At 52.4% G+C, this 20002-nt stretch overlaps 5 protein-coding genes across 5 annotated transcripts; 4 read left to right on the top strand and 1 right to left on the bottom strand.

The window, feature by feature from the left end:
- Nucleotides 1-1106: 1106 nt before the first annotated feature.
- J4E92_004206 (uncharacterized protein) lies at nt 1107-2957 on the top strand (the record flags this gene model as incomplete). Its single annotated transcript, XM_051495597.1, has 1 exon — nt 1107-2957. One exon carries the CDS (start codon nt 1107-1109, stop codon nt 2955-2957), a length of 1851 nt encoding a protein of 616 aa, XP_051354616.1.
- A 705-nt stretch (nt 2958-3662) lies between these two features.
- J4E92_004205 (uncharacterized protein) lies at nt 3663-4538 on the top strand (the record flags this gene model as incomplete). Its single annotated transcript, XM_051495596.1, has 1 exon — nt 3663-4538. The coding sequence occupies one exon, from the start codon at nt 3663-3665 to the stop codon at nt 4536-4538; it is 876 nt and encodes a 291-aa protein (XP_051354615.1).
- Nucleotides 4539-6779: 2241 nt separating this feature from the next.
- J4E92_004204 (uncharacterized protein) lies at nt 6780-8238 on the top strand (the record flags this gene model as incomplete). Its single annotated transcript, XM_051495595.1, has 3 exons — nt 6780-7216; nt 7271-7866; nt 7916-8238. 3 exons carry the CDS (start codon nt 6780-6782, stop codon nt 8236-8238), a joined length of 1356 nt encoding a protein of 451 aa, XP_051354614.1.
- A 7944-nt stretch (nt 8239-16182) lies between these two features.
- Nucleotides 16183-17973, bottom strand: J4E92_004203 (uncharacterized protein; the record flags this gene model as incomplete). The annotated part of the gene is made up of 2 exons (XM_051495594.1): nt 16183-17791; nt 17966-17973. 2 exons carry the CDS (start codon nt 17971-17973, stop codon nt 16183-16185), a joined length of 1617 nt encoding a protein of 538 aa, XP_051354613.1.
- Nucleotides 17974-18405: 432 nt separating this feature from the next.
- On the top strand, nt 18406-19594 carry J4E92_004202 (uncharacterized protein; the record flags this gene model as incomplete). Its single annotated transcript, XM_051495593.1, has 2 exons — nt 18406-18410; nt 18658-19594. The coding sequence occupies 2 exons, from the start codon at nt 18406-18408 to the stop codon at nt 19592-19594; spliced, it is 942 nt and encodes a 313-aa protein (XP_051354612.1).
- Nucleotides 19595-20002: the final 408 nt, after the last annotated feature.

Genomic DNA, 20002 nt, shown 5'->3' with positions numbered 1-20002 from the left:
GAGGGAGGGTTGGAGAGGGGCAGGTGAAGGGAGGGGTACTTGGGGAAGGGTTGCTGGAGATACATGCTGCGGGTTGTGGGGCAAGGGACGCGAGGGTTGTGCCGAGGCTCAATGGAGTGTTTGTACATGTTGACTGTGAGGACGCTGATCGTACATATTGGAGATGGGTATGATGGTCGCTATCAGGAAACGATGGCTATGTTGCAGTTCACTATCGTCTTGGTAGGTATGTTCACTGTATTGTTCGTCGCATGTATTGTCATATAGGTGTTCAGATCTTACGGCAAGATCACAGGCTAAGTAAATCGAGACCTTGTCGAAAGTACATGCGAATATGTAGCTAGAAGCTAGACTAGAAGCGCCCTGCAGCGAAGCATGCCAGACCATGTTTACTTGTGCGACGATCCAGCTCGTCTCGTTCGGGACGCTTGACGCTGTCGGACCATCGACAGTATCTCGAACAAGCAATGCGTGTGAAGTATCGGGCTGCGATGCTGCAATTTTCAGAGAATTTAGCTCGATGTAAAGACTGGCTTGAAGCCCAGTCGAGGTTGGCGCAGAGAAAACCCAATGGCATGCATCTCGTGTGTGTCATTCGCCACCGCGTTGGCCTCGCGACCCGACCCGAATGAATCATGGAGCACTGACCATATGAGGCTGAGACACGCCTGACTACCTGCCGATCTCCCTCACCCCGCCGCCACCCAGACTCACTCAGTTACATTTACCTCTCGCGCAAGACTCATTCTCTGTCACTACTTATTTCTTTCCTTTCACTCGTGTCCGTGGATTCCGACTCGGTCTGAAGACACTCTTTCCATTGAACCTGTCGCGATAGACCATGAGCGTGCGACTAAGACGATTGTTTCGAGATCAGTTACACGGTATGTTTGACACTTATTGCGGTACAGGCGGCGCAGTATATATCCAGACTGTTCAGGCTGTTCAGGCTTCAATACGCGCGAGCTGTAGCCTCGGGACCGCTTACCATGGTTCATCGCTCACCTTACTGACGCCTCCAGTGTCTTCTACGCATTAGCACCCAATCCCTTGCGATACGCACACACCTCACATAATACGCCGATTCGTAAGCCTAGAGCGATCAAATGCCTTCACAACCGCTCGACTCCGGCTGGGACTTCAGCACCGCCATCGGCCTGATAGATTCGGGCACCCAAGAGATTAGCTCCCCTCCGCTTCGGTCGGTGGCGACACCTCAGGCTTCTACGCTGAAAGAAGGAGGAATACGTCTAGGCAGCTTTTCGAAGCTGTTCGAAAACTTAGGTTTCGCCGATACCGCCTCTGCACCGTTGCCGCCACTCGATCCTGAGTCCGAACTCAGCAATTCCGACGACGCTTTATTACCTTCTCCTGTCCTCGAATCGACCAAGACACCTGCCAAACTCAACGAGAGCTCAGACGAGCAGGGAACAGACAACGCAGGTCTGACTAAGACCCAACGGAAGAAGGCTCGCAGACGCGCCGAGAAGGAGCTCGAAGAGGAGCGGTGCCGCCACCAAGCTGTTCAGGACACCTTGGCCCAGCTTGCGGAAGAACGCGAGCAGAGGAAGCAACAGGCACAGCAGACGTTACTGCGGAAACAACTAGATGAAATTGCCAGCATAACTACCAAGGATGTCAAGGTGGCGGAAACGCCAACCAAGCCGTCCCGAGCACATTCACGATCCAACGTGGGCGCTAAGATCAGGCCTGCGACGCCTACCCCAGTGCATGCACAAGACACAACCGAGGCTCCTCAGACACAACAGAAGCAGCCCAGGACACCCAAGGCCCGCCCCAGCATACTGAAGCGGCCTTCCGTGGCACAGCCTGTGACTCCTCAGCCTCCTCAAGAAGTTCCCGTAGTCGTTCCCTCTACTGCACCGGCCCCGACTCAGACCCAAAACATAACATTCGATGCACTCGCACCTGCCCCGTCTCAGGACCTTCTACTCGAACCTCAGCAAGCGCCTCGTGCCACCACACCGGTACACCATGGACTTGTTCCCCGAACTGTTCGACCGGTCACCGTACCAAGAACCTGTTCACAACCAGCCGTCGTTCAACAACCACCCACTACCCCAACGCCGCAACGTAAGTCGTTTAGCGGACAGCGCCCAGCTCTCACGATTAGATCACAGGTAGAGCGTCATTACCACTTGTTTAACAAGTTGATGGAGACTTTCCCTGATGATCGAAAGTGGCTGGTGGCTCCTATGCAAATGCTCAACGAGCGCAACTCAGCGCATGGATTGCACGTCTTTGTCGATGCCTCCAACATCATGATAGGCCTCAAAGACATGCTCCGCTACCACGGCCTGCACCACAACGCATACGACATGTCTTTTGACAGTCTAGCGCTACTGATGGAGCGCCGCCGACCGGTAGCAAAGCGCTTCTTCGCCGGCTCCCACCGCGAAGCCAACCCCCTCCCCCACGTGGCGAAACTAGTCGAGACATCCAAAGCCGTCGGCTACGACAGCGTCATGCAAGAGCAAGTGCTGATCGTACGCGAAGACTCGGAGAAGAAGAAATTCTTCAACGACGTCAAGAAGATGGGCTGGCACAAGGCTACTCAAATACGCTCTTCTGGCAGCGGCAGCGACTCTGAAACGGGTCCATCTGCTGTTACTCCCAAGACGCCCTCGGCCCCGAAATGGGTCGAGCAAGGTGTCGACGAGATTCTTCACTTGAAGATGTGCCAGAGCATTATTGACACCGAAGTGCCTAGCACCATGGTTCTCGCGACGGGTGATGGTGCCGTGGCGGAGATGTCGGATGGCTTCCTCGCGCATGTGGAGCGCGCGTTGAAGAAGGGGTGGAAGGTTGAGTTGATCAGTTGGGGTCAGCAGATTAATGGAGGATATAGGAGGAGGCAGTTCAGGGCCAAGTGGGCGGAGCAGTTTACGATTATCGAACTCGATGAGTTCTTGGAGGATCTTATTGATACTCCATAGGATGGTGGGTTTACGTGGTTGGATGTGTTGGTACGGGATGCATTGTTTTGGTGTTAGTTCGCATATGGTATGAGGCATGAGCGAGCATGGCGTTGCTCGTTGTCGTTCTTGGTGGTATTCTTCTGGTTGTACATAGCTTCGGCTTATTTCGTGGTGGTTCTTGTATTGCATTTTTTGCGCGAAGGGCATTCAGCGTTGTTCTTATATAGCATGGCTCATCGTATCTGATGGTGCATCGACTTTCACCTCACAATCATAGGAGAAAGAAACTCTACTTGCTCATCTTTATCTATCCGATCCGAAGTCTTATGCACGAAAACGTCTAGTTGCATCGCCAAGTGACATGATGAAAGGCTCAGCCTGGTGGCGCTGTTCAGCCACCGCCATACATGGCTTTACATCACAGTGATCGACAGGTAAGCTGTGAGGTCGCTTGATCAGACCTGTTTACTGTCCAAGGACCTCAGCCGTGTCTGCCTGGCGCCACCAAAGCCGAACGGCATACCGCAGTTGCTGTGTTAGAACCCAAAGGCTCAAGGCTAAAGGGCCAAGGCTGAAGACATGACTCGACCTTGGAAAGCATAAAGCCTGCCGCGCAGTGTCTTATTGTTTCTCACTCAGTTACTCTATCGAACCTTGGAAGTTTCAATTACCACAACCACACGATCGAACTGTGAGCATAGCACCGAAGAAGAAATACACGACATGCCTCGTGACCCGACCTACCACAATGTGGAGAAGACGAGACGCCACGCTCTCAAGCCGTACGATAGAGACGCCAGCGACAATCAAGTGGTGACTGGCGATGCCGACATTAGTGACGTTGAAGCAGCTGGCGACGACGAAGGATCAGGCGGCGATGACATTACTAGCAGTGCCGATGACTCTAGCGACGCCGAGAGTTCCAGCGACGATGATGAATATGCAATCAACAGTGAACATGCCGACGAGGGGGAAGAAGCCAATAGCGATCAAGATTCTGACAGCGAGGAAGAAGCTAGCGACGTTGAAGATGCCATCGACGACGGTATCGACGATGAAGATGAAGACATGGAAAAGCCAATCAACATCTTCAACCCAAGTGACTCCAGCGTAAACTGCACCGACATGGGCGAATCTTACGCCTCAGGACTACCCAACGAATACAGCCCACCCGCTAGCGACTCCGGAGGAAGAGATCTTGACAAATGGAAGGAGCGTCTTGAAGAAAACGGCTTCAAGACGTCCAACAACCCGCCCGACGAAGAATACCTTAGCGGTGCTCGTGAAGCCTCTGTTGCGTACTGGCATGCCGATGGCGGTGGGCACGTCGTCGCAATGGATGGTGGCGACAACGATGCGACTTATACATACTCTGATCATCAGGGCCGTGTTGACGAGGATGTCACGGAGGAAGTGAATGAGGCAAGACGTGATGGGCGCATTGCATTCTATGTCACGAGGCCGAACTTTGACGATCGCGAGAGGGAACAGCAGCAGGAGGATGCCTATGAGGATGACGAGGAAGAAGAGGGAGGAGATGAGGCCTATGGTGATGACGGAGACTATGGAATGGACAATGGGTGGAACAAATACCGGTGATGCTGCGATGGACTCCAAATTGATACTCGTAGCACTCACTCATCAACCTTGAAGTTGCCATCACATTGCCAAAACCTCATCGACTCATGATCCTCCCTCCCCAACACCGTACCTGACGATCCCATCCCCAACCGCACACCTTCAGTGGAGCATCCCCTGAGATCCCCCTCCCCTACTCCTCCCACCGCATCCGCGTTCCGACTCTTCCGAGATCATCCACCACAGATCATCGCAACAACCCTTCACCGTCCGCCGGCGTGCCGAACGGCAGCACGACGGTCTCGGCAAAAGTAGTCAGCAAATGGCAATTACCCGACTCCCGCTTTTGCAGCAGGGACGACGGCGGCGGAGCGACGGTTTGACCGCGCTCGGACCCTCTCGCGGCGCGCGAGACATGCGCGCAGAGACGGGAGAGAGAGAGAGAGGCTGGGATACGCGGGATACGAGAACGAGACTACTAGGTTCTTGCGCGACATTTTCGCGTTCGCGTAGCACGATTGTACCTGGATTCTGTCTTTAGTGAAACAACGGGGCAATGCTGTGCTTCTTTTCTTTTCTGCGGTGTGGATGCAGGACAGCAAACGGGCGGAGAAGGGGACGGGCAGCGGATGCGGGTGGGTTTTGTTTGTTTGGGCAGCATGTATGTTGGGGGAGTGACAGTGACAGCGAGTCAAGGCATGAACATGGTAATGTTGGTGTTGAAAGGGATGTACATGGCATTTGTTGGAGAAGGGTGTCAGAGTCAGGGCAAAAGGAGGAGGGAAATTGCGATGGTCGCGATGTTGGATCTCGACTCTTCTTTTGTGATTTAGCCTACAAATCGAGTGCAGTCTGCGTGATCGAGTTTTTTATTGAATTGAGTTTTTTTCCTTTGGCTGTGACTCGGTAAAGAGATTTGTTTGATTAGTTAGTGTTGGTTAGTATGGTTTGGGAAAGGACGAATGTCGTGAGAGGAAAGCGCGGTGGAGGTTGTGTTCGTCCGAGCCTCCGCCTGACATGTCCGAGAGAGCGAGACCGAGATGGCCATCGGCGATTGGGCAGTGGGTGGATCGGACAGGAAAAAAGAAATTGCGCATCGGGCGTGAGAAAAGCACAGGGTTGCGGGTGGAACCATGGCAGTGGAAAAACGGGTGAGGATGTGTCTACGCCAAGCAGGCGAGGACTGCACGGGTTGCGGATCTTGCGAGGTGCCGAGGGCGCCTATTCAGACGTCGCGACGGACGGTAGGAATGGCGCGGGTACAGTCAGCGGTGGCTTTTCTGGTGCGGTGAGCCTTGTGTCGGGGCGTGATTGGTAAGTAGCGTGCAAGAGGTGAGAAAGTTTGGGCAATGCAGTGGAGTGCAGGGCATGTTTCGTGTGTCTTTGGGGCTGGGGTGGGTGGCCGCACGCCTTGTGAGACAACGCCGACAGCGAACGAGGCTGACCAGCACATGCCCGTATCTCGTACAGGCGACGGACCGGGATGCGGAAGTCGATGGAAGACGATTTGGCATGCGTTGGTTGCCATGGCTTGACGGCACGATGCGGTCACCTGTATGTTGATGTCATGACAGGCTAACCAAGGGTCTAACGCACCGCTGCATCACTCTGGCATGGCGCATCGCTCTGGCGCCAGGCCAGCAGCAGTTTTGCTAGACGGGACCCGTACCAAGATGACAAAGCCATGTGTGAGTGCGACGGACAACGTGATAAGGAAGTCGACGGGTGTGCTGCAAGGGTCACATGCCTGCAGATGCAGATGCAGAGGCCCTGGGAACGTTATCAGTGCCACGGTTGGGGTCGCATGCCACCATGAGAGCCCACGGTGAAAGAGAAAGCGTCAACCACGGGCACTCGCATTCTTTGCCAACGCGGTCGAAACAATGATGCGAATCCTGGCGGCCGTCACAGCGTCCTGGTGTAAACGAAATTGAGCGCCCTCGCAGACTAGCCGGGTCCGTCGTAGCCGCTCACGTCGCGGACCTAATTTGACCCCCCGGCAGCGCGCTGTGCAAGCCTCAGCCATCCGGAGCTTCCAGTGTCCACTAAGTCACGGCTGCCTTTCATAATCCCTAGTCCGCCCTCTTCCGCCTTCTTTCCCTCTTGTCCGCTCGCCCACCTCCTGCACGACGTCCAACTTCGACGTGCTTTCACCCGCCTCTGGTCGCGTGTCTGCTGTTGCACCTACCTGGAACTGCGCCACACAGACAACCCCCGAGCGACCGAGCCCTGAACCGCCATTCCTCCAGCGCCATCCTCACCATGACGAACAAGAGCTACCTCGCATTCCTCGACAACAGCACCGCCGCCGACATGCTGTCGCGCACAAAGGTCCCGGGCCTCTCCGCCCTGCCCAGTCTTATCCCCCACCGCGTGCGCAGGAAGTGGAGGGCCACCAAGTCGCGCATACGCAGTCGCCAGGCGCCCACGTCATCCATCGCCGGCCTCGAGACGTCCTTCTCGCCCTCGGATACCCTGCGCTCCCTGCGCACCCATTCTTGGAGCATATACGATGCCCAGTATCTCTTCCTCGCCATCCTCGCCATCTTCTCCCTCTCCGTGAGCGAGGCGCCGGGGCCTTTTGCCAAGACATTCATAGCCACGCTGCTCATGACGGGCCTGTGTATGCCCATCACACGACAGTTCCTCCTCCCATTGCTCCCTACTCTTACATGGCTATTCCTCTTCTCTAGCTGCAAGTACGTAATCCGCTTCCTCCAACTTGTGGCAAGACCCATACTAACATGCCCCAGATACATCTCCGCAGACTACCGCCCTGCCATCTGGGTCCGCGTCCTCCCCGCTCTCGAGAACATCCTCTACGGCGCCAACCTCAGCAACATCCTCTCCGCGCACAAGCACACCGTCCTGGACATTCTCGCCTGGTTGCCCTACGGTGTCGTACACTATGTATCGCCTGTCATTGTCAGCGCATGCATGTTCATCTGGGCGCCTCCTGGCACCCTCCCCATCTGGGCGCGCGCTTTTGGCTACATGAACATCACAGCTGTTCTGATCCAAATGGTCTTCCCCTGCTCGCCCCCCTGGTACGAGAACACATACGGATTGGCCCCCGCCAACTACAGCATCCCTGGTGACGCCGCGGGACTCAAGGCAATCGACAAGCTGACTGGCATTGATCTCTACACTTCGGGCTTCCACGCTTCGCCCTTGGTCTTTGGCGCGTTCCCCTCGCTGCACTCGGGATGGGCTACTCTCGAGACGCTGTTTATGGGACACGTCTTCCCCAAGCTCTTCCCCGTCTACGTTTTCTACACTATGTGGCTTTGGTGGTCGACCATGTACTTCTCCCACCACTACGCCATTGACCTGGTAGCTGGCAGTCTGCGTAAGTCTTGACATCCAACCTCAACCCTTTTTAGTGCTAATTTTCTCAGTTGCCGGTGTATGCTATTTCTTTGGCCGCGCCAAGTTCCTCCCCCGCCCGCAATCCGACAAGGAGTTCCGCTGGGACTACGACTACGTCGAGATTGGCGACCCCATGGACGGTGCTGGCTACAGCATGCTCGACATCTACGAGGAATTCCCATCCCACGCCCACTCCGACTCGGACGACTGGGCTAGCGGCTCCTCTTCATCCTACTCCACCGGTGGCAGGAGTCCCATCGGCGCACGATCACCAACCGACGACTCTCAAAGCCTCTGGGAAGGCGAGACCATCGGATCCGACACGGAGCCCACCACCCTCCGCAAAGACTAAGACCTACGACACATCTACATCTCTCTCGCCACAGACTTATACTCATTCCTACGTTTCGCACTATCACCTTACCTCCCCGGGTGACGGCCTCTAACGACCTATGCATTGGAGCGGAGTTTTTTCTTGTTTGCGAAGCATTTCAGCGATCCATTATCTACACCATGGATTTGACGGCATAGAATCACTGGCCTTGCATGCATCGGGGAACCACAACCATTCTTCTCGTGGGCATCCCTTGTAGCGCTACAATCGCGCGGTTTATTGTACCCCTTTTTTTGATACCCAAGTCGGTCGCTTACCTTTTGGACTTTTCACGACACAGTTGTGTCTGTGTCGTTGTTGTTGTATACATTCGCTTCAGCGCCCGGCCGCCATACTTTCCGCATTCTACTTTTTTGAGCGGCTGGATGTCTGCATATAGGGGGTTTTGATGATGTTGTGGGCATGAATGGCAAAGGCATGGCAGATGCCATGTCTATGCTGATTTGGAAATAGGTGGTAATGATGGGCTTGGTCGGAGCCTGCCACCACGGAAAGAAAGGGACTATTATTATCTAGTGTAATGCTTAATGGAATGGAAACGGTTAATGAACCAAACAATCATGGATCTTGTTAAAGTGTTGCCTACAGTCATCTCATGCTCGTGGAACCAAGGTTCTATCATTTCGCTACCCAACTGTCAACCATAATTCGTATTTGCAAATGCCATGCGGACTATCCGCCCGTTCCTTTCGCTTTGTCGCATTCAACTTCTCCCTGGATCTCCCCATATCAGCTCGACCTCAAGATCCACCTACAAGTCGCTATCACCCCATCAGCCATGGACTACCTCGAACTAGACGATACCGCTACACAGGCTTTCGAAGAGCTAGGCGGCGACTTCGACCTACCACATATCCCATTGAAACGTTCTGGGTCTACGAATTCTTCTACCACCTCACCGCCGAAACGTCCCCGTCGCCGGGTAGAAGCATCTTATCTCTTCCGACTTGAGCATCCTCTTTCTACACCCCGCGATGTAGCTAATGCTATCGGTCTTTCTCGTGTACCGCGACTTGAACATGGCGTTGGAGAAGACGGCGAAGCGAGCTTCTGTCGGCTTTTCCAGTCCAGCCTTAACGCTCTCGATATTTGGATCGAGAAGCACTGTCCGAAACAGAGGTTTACAAAAATCCGCATTGGACTTGCGCATAAAGATAGTGCAGAGCTGCCATTACTGGGTCGCGATCCAACACTTCCCCAGTACCGGCCCACTCTCGCAGCCAGGGTCAGGGTCAGGGCCAGCGAACGACCTTTACCAGAATTCCCCGTTCACTATTTCTTCTATGGCACTTTAGCGGATCCGGAGCGGCTTTCACGACTCTTCGGTGTGCCTGCTGATGAGCTGCCGGCTTTTCGACCTGCTGTCTTAATGGATGGGCGTATTAGAACTTGGGCGGGAAAGTACCGTGCCTTGGTTGATGAGCCGGGCGCTATGGTGGCTGGTGTCGCATATGCTTGCATGTCGGTCGACCTGGAAGATGCATTAAGGGTGTATGAGGGTGACGCTTATGAAGTCGTCGCAGCAAGATTGGTCGTGGACGAAAAGGAAGTCATGGGAAGGACTTTCCGGTTTGCGGGCTGTGAAGAGGAGCTGAGTGGATGAGATGGCGGTGGCTTTGAGGGTTGCGGTCTGATTGGTCGAAGTTTCCGGTGTGCACACCGTAGGTGCAGGAGGCTGTGCTGTTACATGTCTACGTCCAGGCATCACAAACTCTCTGAGCCTTGCATACTTTTCTACTCCCTCTCGCGACTTAACCTCCTTCACTCACCCCAGCTTCTTCATAAGCGATACGGAGCCCGAGCTCGTCGAAGAGAATGGAGATGCTACGACCACTCATGCGCCTTTTGCAGCCCGTCCTGACCACGATACTCGAATACGCAGGGCTCGTCGATAAGAATCAAGATGCGTGGTGCTTAACATGCATGTCCCTTGGATACCTCTACGAGCGCGGCCATGACCAACCCCGTCGTCCGAGTCCTATCGTCCTGCGTGATCGTTCTTTCGACGACTTTAACAAGTCGGCCGATCGGGGATGTCCGTTCTGCGATGTCGTTCTGCAAAGCTTCATGCTGTTGGATTTCGTGACTCCGGAAATGCGGGTTAAACTTCTGCTTTATGCTGACTCGCCGGCTGAGCTACACGGGCCAGGTTGGGCAGGCTTCAGTGAGGTAATAGAGATTTACCCATGTCCAGGTAAGCTGGTGCTGCTGGGGAAACCTTCTTTGTGAATGTTCGTCGCTAAACAACCGCCACGTAGCAAACACAGGGCACACTTACCCAATAGTGGGCAACGACGTTCCGAGAGAGTCGAGTCTCCTAGCGTCAGTGAACTTTTTGAGGGAGAATTTTTACACTTGTCTCACCGAGCATAAGGGGGAGTGTCCGGTAGCAAGCTGCCTCCCAAAACGGGTTGTCGATATATCAAAGCCTCGATACTGTATAGTCGAGCCCGCAGCTGATACAAAAGGCCGTTATGCCACATTGTCGTACTCTTGGGGTACTGGGGGATTTGCCATGACTAACACCGGAAACTATGAAGAGATGAAGCTCGGGTTCGACGGAGACAGGCTTCCTATAGCCTTCCAGGATGCCGCCGCGATAGCTGGGAGTCTTGCGATCAGGTATCTTTGGATCGATACCCTGTGCATAGTGCAAGACAGCGTCACGGACTGGGAAGACGAGGCTGCAAAGATGGGCGGAATCTTTGAAGGGGCTGCCGTCACCATTGCAGCTTCTTTGTCCGATAGCCCACATCACACCCTATTCGGGACGCGAAGCCCAAGATACGAAGAAGTGGAACTGTGTAGCGGAATGAATGGAGGTCCCATCGATGTCCTATTCAAAGCAAGGCGGAAAATTGTCCAAGGAATACATGCCAAAACGGGACGGTCGAGAGACATTGATCCACTAGACACACGGGCGTGGTGTTTCCAAGAAACAATGCTCGCATCGCGGGTCATAGCCTTTACTACGGCAGAGCTACAGTGGACGTGTAAAGCAGTAAGGGTTGCTGAATGTCAAAGCAATCCACAACTAGTGCACCCACTATTTCCTACATCCGCTGAAGCCACGAATGCGAAGGAGACCTTGAACAACGCTAAAAGTTGGAGCCAAGTAATCGAAGAGTACACGACCCGAAAGTTGACTTTTCCAGAGGACAGGTTCCCAGCCCTGAGCGGCCTGGCAAGCAAATTTGGGAGAGCGACTGGATACACGTATATCGCAGGTGGATGGAAGGAGACTTTAATCTACGACCTGGTCTGGCAACGCGACCTTGAACCTGCAGTATTACCCTCGACCTGGATAGCTCCAAGCTTCTCGTGGGCCTGCTCGACCGGTGCTGTTAATTTTAGATTCGCACGCCACTCGTATCCCGGTTCTCGGATTGAACACACACAGCTTGTCGACTTTGATTATAAGACCACTGCCGTCGACCCATATAGTAGAGCTTTAAAGGGCTCATTGACCGTCAAAGGCCACACTCTGGCGGCGGTTTTGCGGCGGTCTCCTCAATATCTTGAAGCATATACAATCCACATGAATGACGCGGTGTACTCTCAAAACAGGGATGCGCGGGCCATTTGTGAGTTCTCTATCGATGCATCTGTACCGGACTACGACGCAACGACGATTGCTAGGGCATCGGAACAGTCACTACCTAGAACGCATGACGATGCAGGCAATCAGGAAAAAGATGAACAAATAATACTCCTGAGCTTATACTCCATCCATCACCGGAACTACCTGTACCACAACTTCCTGATCCTAAGAAAATCGCAGCATGAGGTTGAAACCTATCAAAGAATTGGCGTAGGATCGGGAAAGATGTATCGTGGAAGCGGCTGTGAAGTCGACTTCCCGAGCGAGGTGCAACATATCAGGCCGTTTGAATGGTTGTTGATCGATAGTGAGAAGAGCGGTCGCAAGTTCGGAGAGATGGTGGAACAAGTCCTGTGCATTCGATAGGTGTGTGAAATACTGTGCCACGGTCAGCAGTGTCTAAGACCAAACTCTATTCTCAAACACACGTACGTAGTTCGTCAAACTAGTTTGAAAGGGTAGCTTGACTAGTGGACTTTAAGTCCGTCTAGACAATCATAGCACACGTCTCTTCCCGTCGCGGCCCAGTTTTGGCAACCACTAGTGATGCACCTCGCGGGACGTATGGGATCCAAACATGAATGCGCATTGTCGATCATATCATCTGCGCGGGTATAGAGCCTGGTGATAGGCGCAGGTAGATGAGACAAGCTAGTGTCGTCTACTGGCGCTGGTCCCGGTTCTTGACCTCGATGCCAGTAGCTTTCATCTGCTCTAGCTTCGGCTATCTGGCGCAACTTCGATTCAAGTACAGTGGCGCGATATCTAGTCTGCTTTTTTGACGCCGAGTCAGGGACCACTTCAGCATCCGCAGACTCTGGCGTAGTGACACTGATCAATGGATTGTCATCATGGGTAATGGAAAGCAACCCAACAGCAGCTTGAACGTCCGACCCATCACTTTCGGGTAGCTCAACAACCAGCAGACCTGTACGAACGACATGGAGAAGATCCCCAAGAGCCGTTTCACCTGCGCGACACAAGCCGTCCTTTGCCATGTGCTCCATCCAGTGTTCTGCTACGCGGTGTATTCGTACAACTCTTTCGTGACTGATCTCGTAGAACATGTCGGAAGGACCAAAGTGTCCTAGATTATTGTTGTTGAATCTACAAAGCTCGTCATTATCGTACAACAGCCAGATGATAAATTCGAGGATGATACAGCCCATGCCCCAGACATCGTATAAGCGGGACCGCACGTGTGGAGTTCCTTTGGGCAGAAGCGACTGTAGGCCGGTCTCTGGTGGTTCATATCTCCTCGTACCGAACTTTGCAGTCGTGTCTAACCGACCGTATGGAAAAGCAGTTTCCTGATTGTGGGTCTTTGCCTCACCCCAGTCACCGATCTTGAAGGTGCCGTATCCACCGCTGTCAGGAAACCAGAGGATATTGCCAGGTTTTAGATCACCGTGGCTGTAAGATACCCCGTCCGGCATGTGATGAACTGTGGAGAGCGCTTTCGCAAGTCCATAGAGCTGTTCCACTACCCACTTGACTAACGAGGCCGTCCGTTCTCGTTTGTTAGCTTGATTCCAAAAGTCGCTGAGATTGCCGCCGTCCGCCCACTCGAGCAAAACATAGTATTCCGAATCCTCTAATGCACCACGCCGAAAAGATGTAATGAACCGTACAATGTGTTCTTCTCCGAGTTGGTTCATCTTGACCAACGCGTCGACTTCCCTCTTCACATCCTCGGCTCCGTTCTTGCCGCGTTTCCTGAACGCCTTGACAGCGACCACGTGAGGCTCGGTCTCGTACTATAATTCGCCGTTAGCTCATACATCCCAGTCAATCGTGGACCGTGACGTGAATTACCTGATGAAGTGAATTCTTGAAATGGGCAGGGTGAATAGTATACTTGTCTACAATACCATGTGCGCCGCGGCTTTGTTGTGTGTTCTTCATAGTGAATGGTATGGGACAGCGATCATCGAGATTGCGTTGCTGATCACGAGCTGAGATGATTGGTGTCAGAAAAATCCACTGGCTATCCTGGAATCTGATGATGGTATGAATATTCCATATGCGCATTCGGTTCTTCACTCCGTCTTTTCTCCTAAGCTTCCTTTGAACAGTCTCCATTTGCTCGAATGGATGGCACCTTGATAGATCTTGCCGCGGTCGTCCTGAATAGTATTTAACCGGCAAATCTATATCTTCATACTGAGAAACCTTGAAGAGTTCCATTGCCGCGTGAAGTTGCTCCAATCGTATATAAACTGCGATGAGAAAGACTTTCTGCGCGCTGTCCAGAATGTACTCCGCGAGTGCTCTGTCGTCTTCGTTAGGCCTGCTCGAATCTATACCCATAACTTCAAGCACTAGATTACGTCTGCAGCTCGGACCTGCTACGGTCCTTTGGAACATTTCCTCGAAGGCGTCTCGGGGTAGAAACTCTTTGCGCTCTGTTCTTTCGAACACACTGGTGCACATGGAAGAATGAAGGTTCTTCCACAGCGACTCATGAGGATCTGGCTCGGATTCGGAACTGGCGTCGGATTCTGACTCGAGAATGTCTTTAGACGTCATTCCCATTGCATACGTGTCGTCGCTTTCCATTGCCTGCTCGATATCTGCCGAAGTGTCCAGGGCGTCCTCTTGTGGTTATTATTCTTCTTCGATCGAATGGTATGGGTCGGAAACGATTATCGAGGAACTAAAAGGCTAGGGAGAAGCGAACCTGCGTACGCCAGACGTAGGCATGTAGGCACTATCGGACCTCGTGAACCGCTCTTGTGGCTCTTTCGCGCTCTGGGTGGTACTTCGCTAAGAGCAGAATGGCCTCCACCGGTTTTTGTCGTAGCGGGCCAATAGTCACAGTCGCGGGCTGCGGACATCCCGCCACGATAAAAGCCATTGCCTCACCGGTACTGTACCTAGGTAAGCGACCAGGCTATGCTCAGCGGATTGACAGGCAAAGATAAGATCCTCAGAATAACTTATACTGTCACATGCAGACGTCTACAGTAGCGCGCGCATGTTTGATATTGTGGCGGATATTAGTGTGCAGCTGTAACTTGTAAATGGGTGTCGATGAATCGAACAGAAGCCAGCAGTAAAGCAAAGTGCGGAGTCCACGGGTGGCCTGAAAACGACTCGAAGCGCGCCCGCCGCTAAACATCTCCCAACAATCCACGCAAGACAATGCAGCAATCTTCTGCTAGGGCACCAAGCTGCTCGTTATAACGACTCGTTTTATTAGCCGTAGCGTTTGGAATTCACATCTTGCGAGACGCCCTGTCGCAACGGGGTTGAGGCGGCCGGTAGCCAGCTTGGCTGCAGATAATTACTTATCAACACGTGATTGTCGCTTATCTCACAGCCGAGGCCACACCTCGCCGCCTCGACCCTTTGACTCTGCGTTACACTCTACGAACCGGACACGGCTATTTGCAAAGACAGAGCTGTAATGTGATCGATGCTGCGTGATACACTACTTCCACCCCACACTACCTAGGTATGAGATCAACCAAACAACGAATCCTTAACATACACGCCCAGCACCCTCGTCCACGTGAAATGAATCCTACTCAGCCTCATGATCTTCTTCCCAGCTGTACCATGAGAACTCTCCCGGACCTCCTCATTAACATTACCATCGTCATCCATGTCTGTGCACGTCAAATACTCTGAATTTTGAAGTCGCAACGCCGCACTAGACCCCCACTCCGAGCCTTTCCTGACATCTAGACAGATCAGTCTTTCGCCCTTTACAGACAGAACTTTCAGCACGATGAAACCGCTGGCAAGCATCGTCGATAGGTGAACGGGGATGTCGATGCTGAATCCTTCGTTGCCAGATTCAGCTCGTCTGTCGAACATGCCGTTATACGGGCCTTTGGTGATGAGCGTGGTGTCGCGCTCGTTGTGAAGTAGACTAGTCAGGATCATCTGATCGTCGTCACCCGTTACGTCGGCCATCTCTTTGATGGATTTGCACACCACGCGTCCGCGAAGGAAGTCATGCCACGGCCATTCACAAACATATCGCGATTTCGCAATCACAAGGATGAAACCAGCCAACAGCCAAGCGAAAGTTGTGATGTTGAATGGATCGACTCCCTTGAGGCGGTTTTGTACTGAGAACGGGACGGCCGTTGCTCCGCATATGAGTACGACGCAAATAAAGAGAATGGTGTAGACGTAGCGGTGGCACTTGAGCGTCACCGTGAGCTCGGATATGATCCAGTCGTTCATACGCGTCTCCGCGAGCCTCTGTTTCTCCAAATTGGCTTGGCTGAGGCTACCCGGGCCACCACCTGATGATAGAGGATCAATCTTTCCCTGTCCTGGGGGTGTTGCTAAGATGTCCTTGAAACTAGTACCAGCTTGTGATAGTCAGTATAGCCTAAACGATCCGAAAAGGTTGAAATAGCCTTACCACGTATCGCTTTACTCAAAGGGCTTTGAGACACCGACAAGACTTCAAGATCAGGTTGACGAGCAACATTGGCGAACTTGAGCTTATGCTGTCTATCTTCCCACGCTGCAGTCGTAACAACGAATTTGGCGGTAAAATGTTTCCGTTCAAACTGTAACACGGGATCTTCGTCCTCGCTGTTACCAGTTGCAAAGTCCAGCATCAGACCCATTCCAATTCCGATAAACGGATCAGTCAATGAAAGAGGAATCATGATGGAAACTATGTCGTCGAAGCGTGATGTACGGAAGACGTGGTCTTGTGATACGGAGCCGTCTTTGTATTGACAGTGGATACTTGTTTGGTCACGCGCATCGTCGCGGGGCGGTTGGCGTTCCGCTTTGAGATGTTCAAAATTCTTTCTCAAATTCTGAAAAGCAGTGTAGCTGCAGGTCACATGCGTAGCGTCCGAAGTCGCTGCCACGTCACCTCTGCGATCGCTCGATATCACCGTCAAGCTTCGTCGAAGACCCGTCTCGTATACTAGTGTGCAGACCTCGAAGCTGTTAGGCGGATTTCCAGTCTTCTCAGATGCGTACAGGGCATTAACTGCGTAGTTGAAGAGCTGTGATAGGAAGACCTGCATTCCGTAATGATCCTGAAAGTAGTAGCCTGTAATGTCGGCTTCGGCTTGCGAGTCGATGTCCATATCGTCCTTGTTATCGGCCTTCGCATCTGTAGCGCGAACCTTCAGTACCTGTAGGTTCTCTTTGGCCTCGGTATCGGTCATGCGTTCTAGTAAGTCTTCCGCGGCAGCCAGAGATAGAGAGGCGTATTGAGCCGGGTTATAGGACAGTATCTTCAGCTTCGCAGACCATTTGGCCAGGATTGCCAGGGAGTGATGGTTCCAATAATCGCCTGTTGCGGAGCGCACCATCAGTCTGGCAACATGGCTAGTGATGTAATCAACGAGTGCGAAGTATACTTTGCGGTTGTCGTCGGCGGATTCGAGTAGTTTTGGACGACGAGCCTTCACCTTTTCTTCGTCTTGTTCAAATCTGGTGGTGAGTCGTGTTCTAGCATCTTTGAAGTTCCGGACTGCTGTCGAAAGGGTAGAGATCCAACGGCAATGTTCCAGTATGTGGAGGGTATTGTCATGTATCACTATGCAAAAGTTGCATGCAATTTGATCAGCAAGATTTGAGAGATTCTCAAATGTCGTCGAGTCTGTTCGGTCGAAGGTTCCGCTACTGTCGAAGATCAGAGCGTCTTCCGAGGCCGCATCCGCTGCCAATCGTCGAATTTCCAATGTCCAGAGGTGTTTCTCGGTCTTCGTAGATATGCCGTAGTTCTTGAGATCGTCGAACTTTGGTAGCCCAGTTAAGCGCATGCCACCTTTGCTGTATTCTTCATGTTCGGTCGCTCGTTTCATGATATTCTTCTCTTGGAATGTGAATACATGGTTGCTTCTAGAGAGAGTTCCTCGTTTGCTCGGCTTTTCAGGTAACTTGTACCCAAGCTCTAGAGGCGAAGTCTGCTTTGCTCGCTCGCTACGAAGTCAGCCCTTAACATGAGTTCGTCGCGCGTGTATCTTACAAAAGCGATTGTTCTGTGCTCATGACTTCCAAAGTTCAGGTTGCGAGCCCTAGGTATCCGTGAACCAGCAACTTCGCAAACCGAAAGCTTCACAATCTACGATAGAATGTATCGGGATCGTCCCATACTAGGTCATGTGAAGGTTATGGGTGTGCTAAGCCCGAAGGCCTCATATTGGTAGAGCTGCAAGGCTCGGGGCTGAGTAGTCGCAACCATGCACGTAAGCTCGAACCCCAGTAATAACCCGCAGTCTGGCTCCGTGGTCTAGACTCTTAAGGTTCAAAATCGGCCATTCGAGAGTCAGGCTACGCATCAGAGTGTTTGTAATCTGCTCGTTGAGCGACGAGGCTGCATGACGCTAACCCATCTCGGCACGGGCTGACGAAGATCCTGTTCTGCAGGACGATTCTGCCTTGCAGCTCAGCTGCTGATATACAGCAAGAAGGCGAAACTTATTCGTCCGTCTTACTAAGGCCTGAATCGGTCTTTACGATAGGCTGCTTTGCAATTGATGACCTTGAACGAGACAAGGCTGCGTTGATCGGAAATCTTTCGATGCATCTTCATGATGACGTGTTTAGAAATATGAGCTGCGCCTCGATGTTTTGTGCATGATTTGAATACGTGGAAGTTACGATTGGTACCTTTGTTGCTCAGCCGCAATCGAGTTTGTGCAGAATACCTAGGCAGGTGGTAACCCTAACATGCTACCAGGCACCATCTGAAGCTCAAGTTTGTGGAATAATTTGACACCTACAGCATACTCTGTCATCACCATCTGAGAGGCAGAATACTATCCCATGTCGGTGGAAGATTACAGCGCTGCACGCCGGGGGATCCTCCAGGATGTTGCCAATGTCTCGACTACGACTACGCAACCAGTTTTGGCACATGAGGAGGAGACTTTCGATTTCAAGGTTGATCTGGTGGATATTCGCGAGAAAGAACAATGGGGAGATACGCCATTGATCACCCTAACCCCCAATCGGCATCAAGCTAAATCCGGCGTAGCGGCGAGATATGAGGATTATATCCTAGTACTGCGGAGAAGGTTTGACATAATGGGCGAGAGGGTATCGATAGATCTCGAAGTTCGATCACCTCATATACTGAGAGCCTTTCGCAATGTCTTGGGAGATCATCCCTCGATGAACTTCGATTCTGCTTTGGTCGCTATCTCTAAGCCGTACGCGCCGCTGTTCCATTACCGCAAGGAGCTTCGGAGCTATGCTTCCGACGACTCAAGGACCGTGGTCGAGAAAGAGCACTTGGATGTGCTAATCAAGTTCATGGACAAGAATCTCTCGCAGACCGAACGTGATTACGGACATTCTGAACCGTACCGAATGGTCTCTTATCCTCTACTCTGGACGCTGTTTAGGCCGGAAGAGGTGATCATTGCTCAAGGCGACCACTTCGACGAATGCTACACAGTCGATACTTGCGAATACGTGCCAGAAGTTCGCCAAGGCACCGATGACGACCTGACGCCGTATTTCAAGATCGAGGCCAAGAGATGGGACTACAATGGTACACGTTTCGGTATGTGTGGGGAGAAACTCAAGATCAGGGAATTTCCTACCCCGGTCAAAATCGATACCTTGATGGTGTATCCCATACGGTTTCACAAGAAAGAAGACACGGAAAGCCTTAAAAAACGGCTGATACAACGAGGACGGAAGTGGAGAGAGATCTTGGAAAAGACCCACATGCATTATAATGGTCAGTATTCGACTGGGCCGTTTGGTATTAGCTAACGGCCTAAGCAGCATTGGCTTGGTCGGAGCCTCCTCATGAGCCTATCACACACGTGGACAAGTTGATACCAGGTCATGTAAGTGTGGCACCAAGGCTTTGACCATTATTAACATACTCAGGTGTCAGGGCGGATCATGTTAGACTACGAGACGCACGCACAAGCTACGCCCCGTCTTGCGACGTTCCTTTCGACATCTGGCGCCACAATGGACTACAACGATAAATACACAGTCAAAAGAGACTATGACATGATCGGGGACCACAGCATGGCGCGCAAGGCCAGTGAGAAGGAAGACAGATTCATGTCTCATCTCAGGACTCCAGCTTACAGGATATCTGATGACCAAGCCCTTCTAACTCCTGCTAGAGTAAGAGGATACTCGTTTGTAGAGAAGATATGGGCTTTC

Source organism: Alternaria infectoria, assembly GCF_024043175.1.
Source record: "Alternaria infectoria strain BMP 0036 chromosome Unknown scaffold_5, whole genome shotgun sequence".
NCBI lineage: Eukaryota > Fungi > Ascomycota > Dothideomycetes > Pleosporales > Pleosporaceae > Alternaria > Alternaria infectoria.
This window is presented reverse-complemented; position numbering and strand designations above follow the sequence as displayed.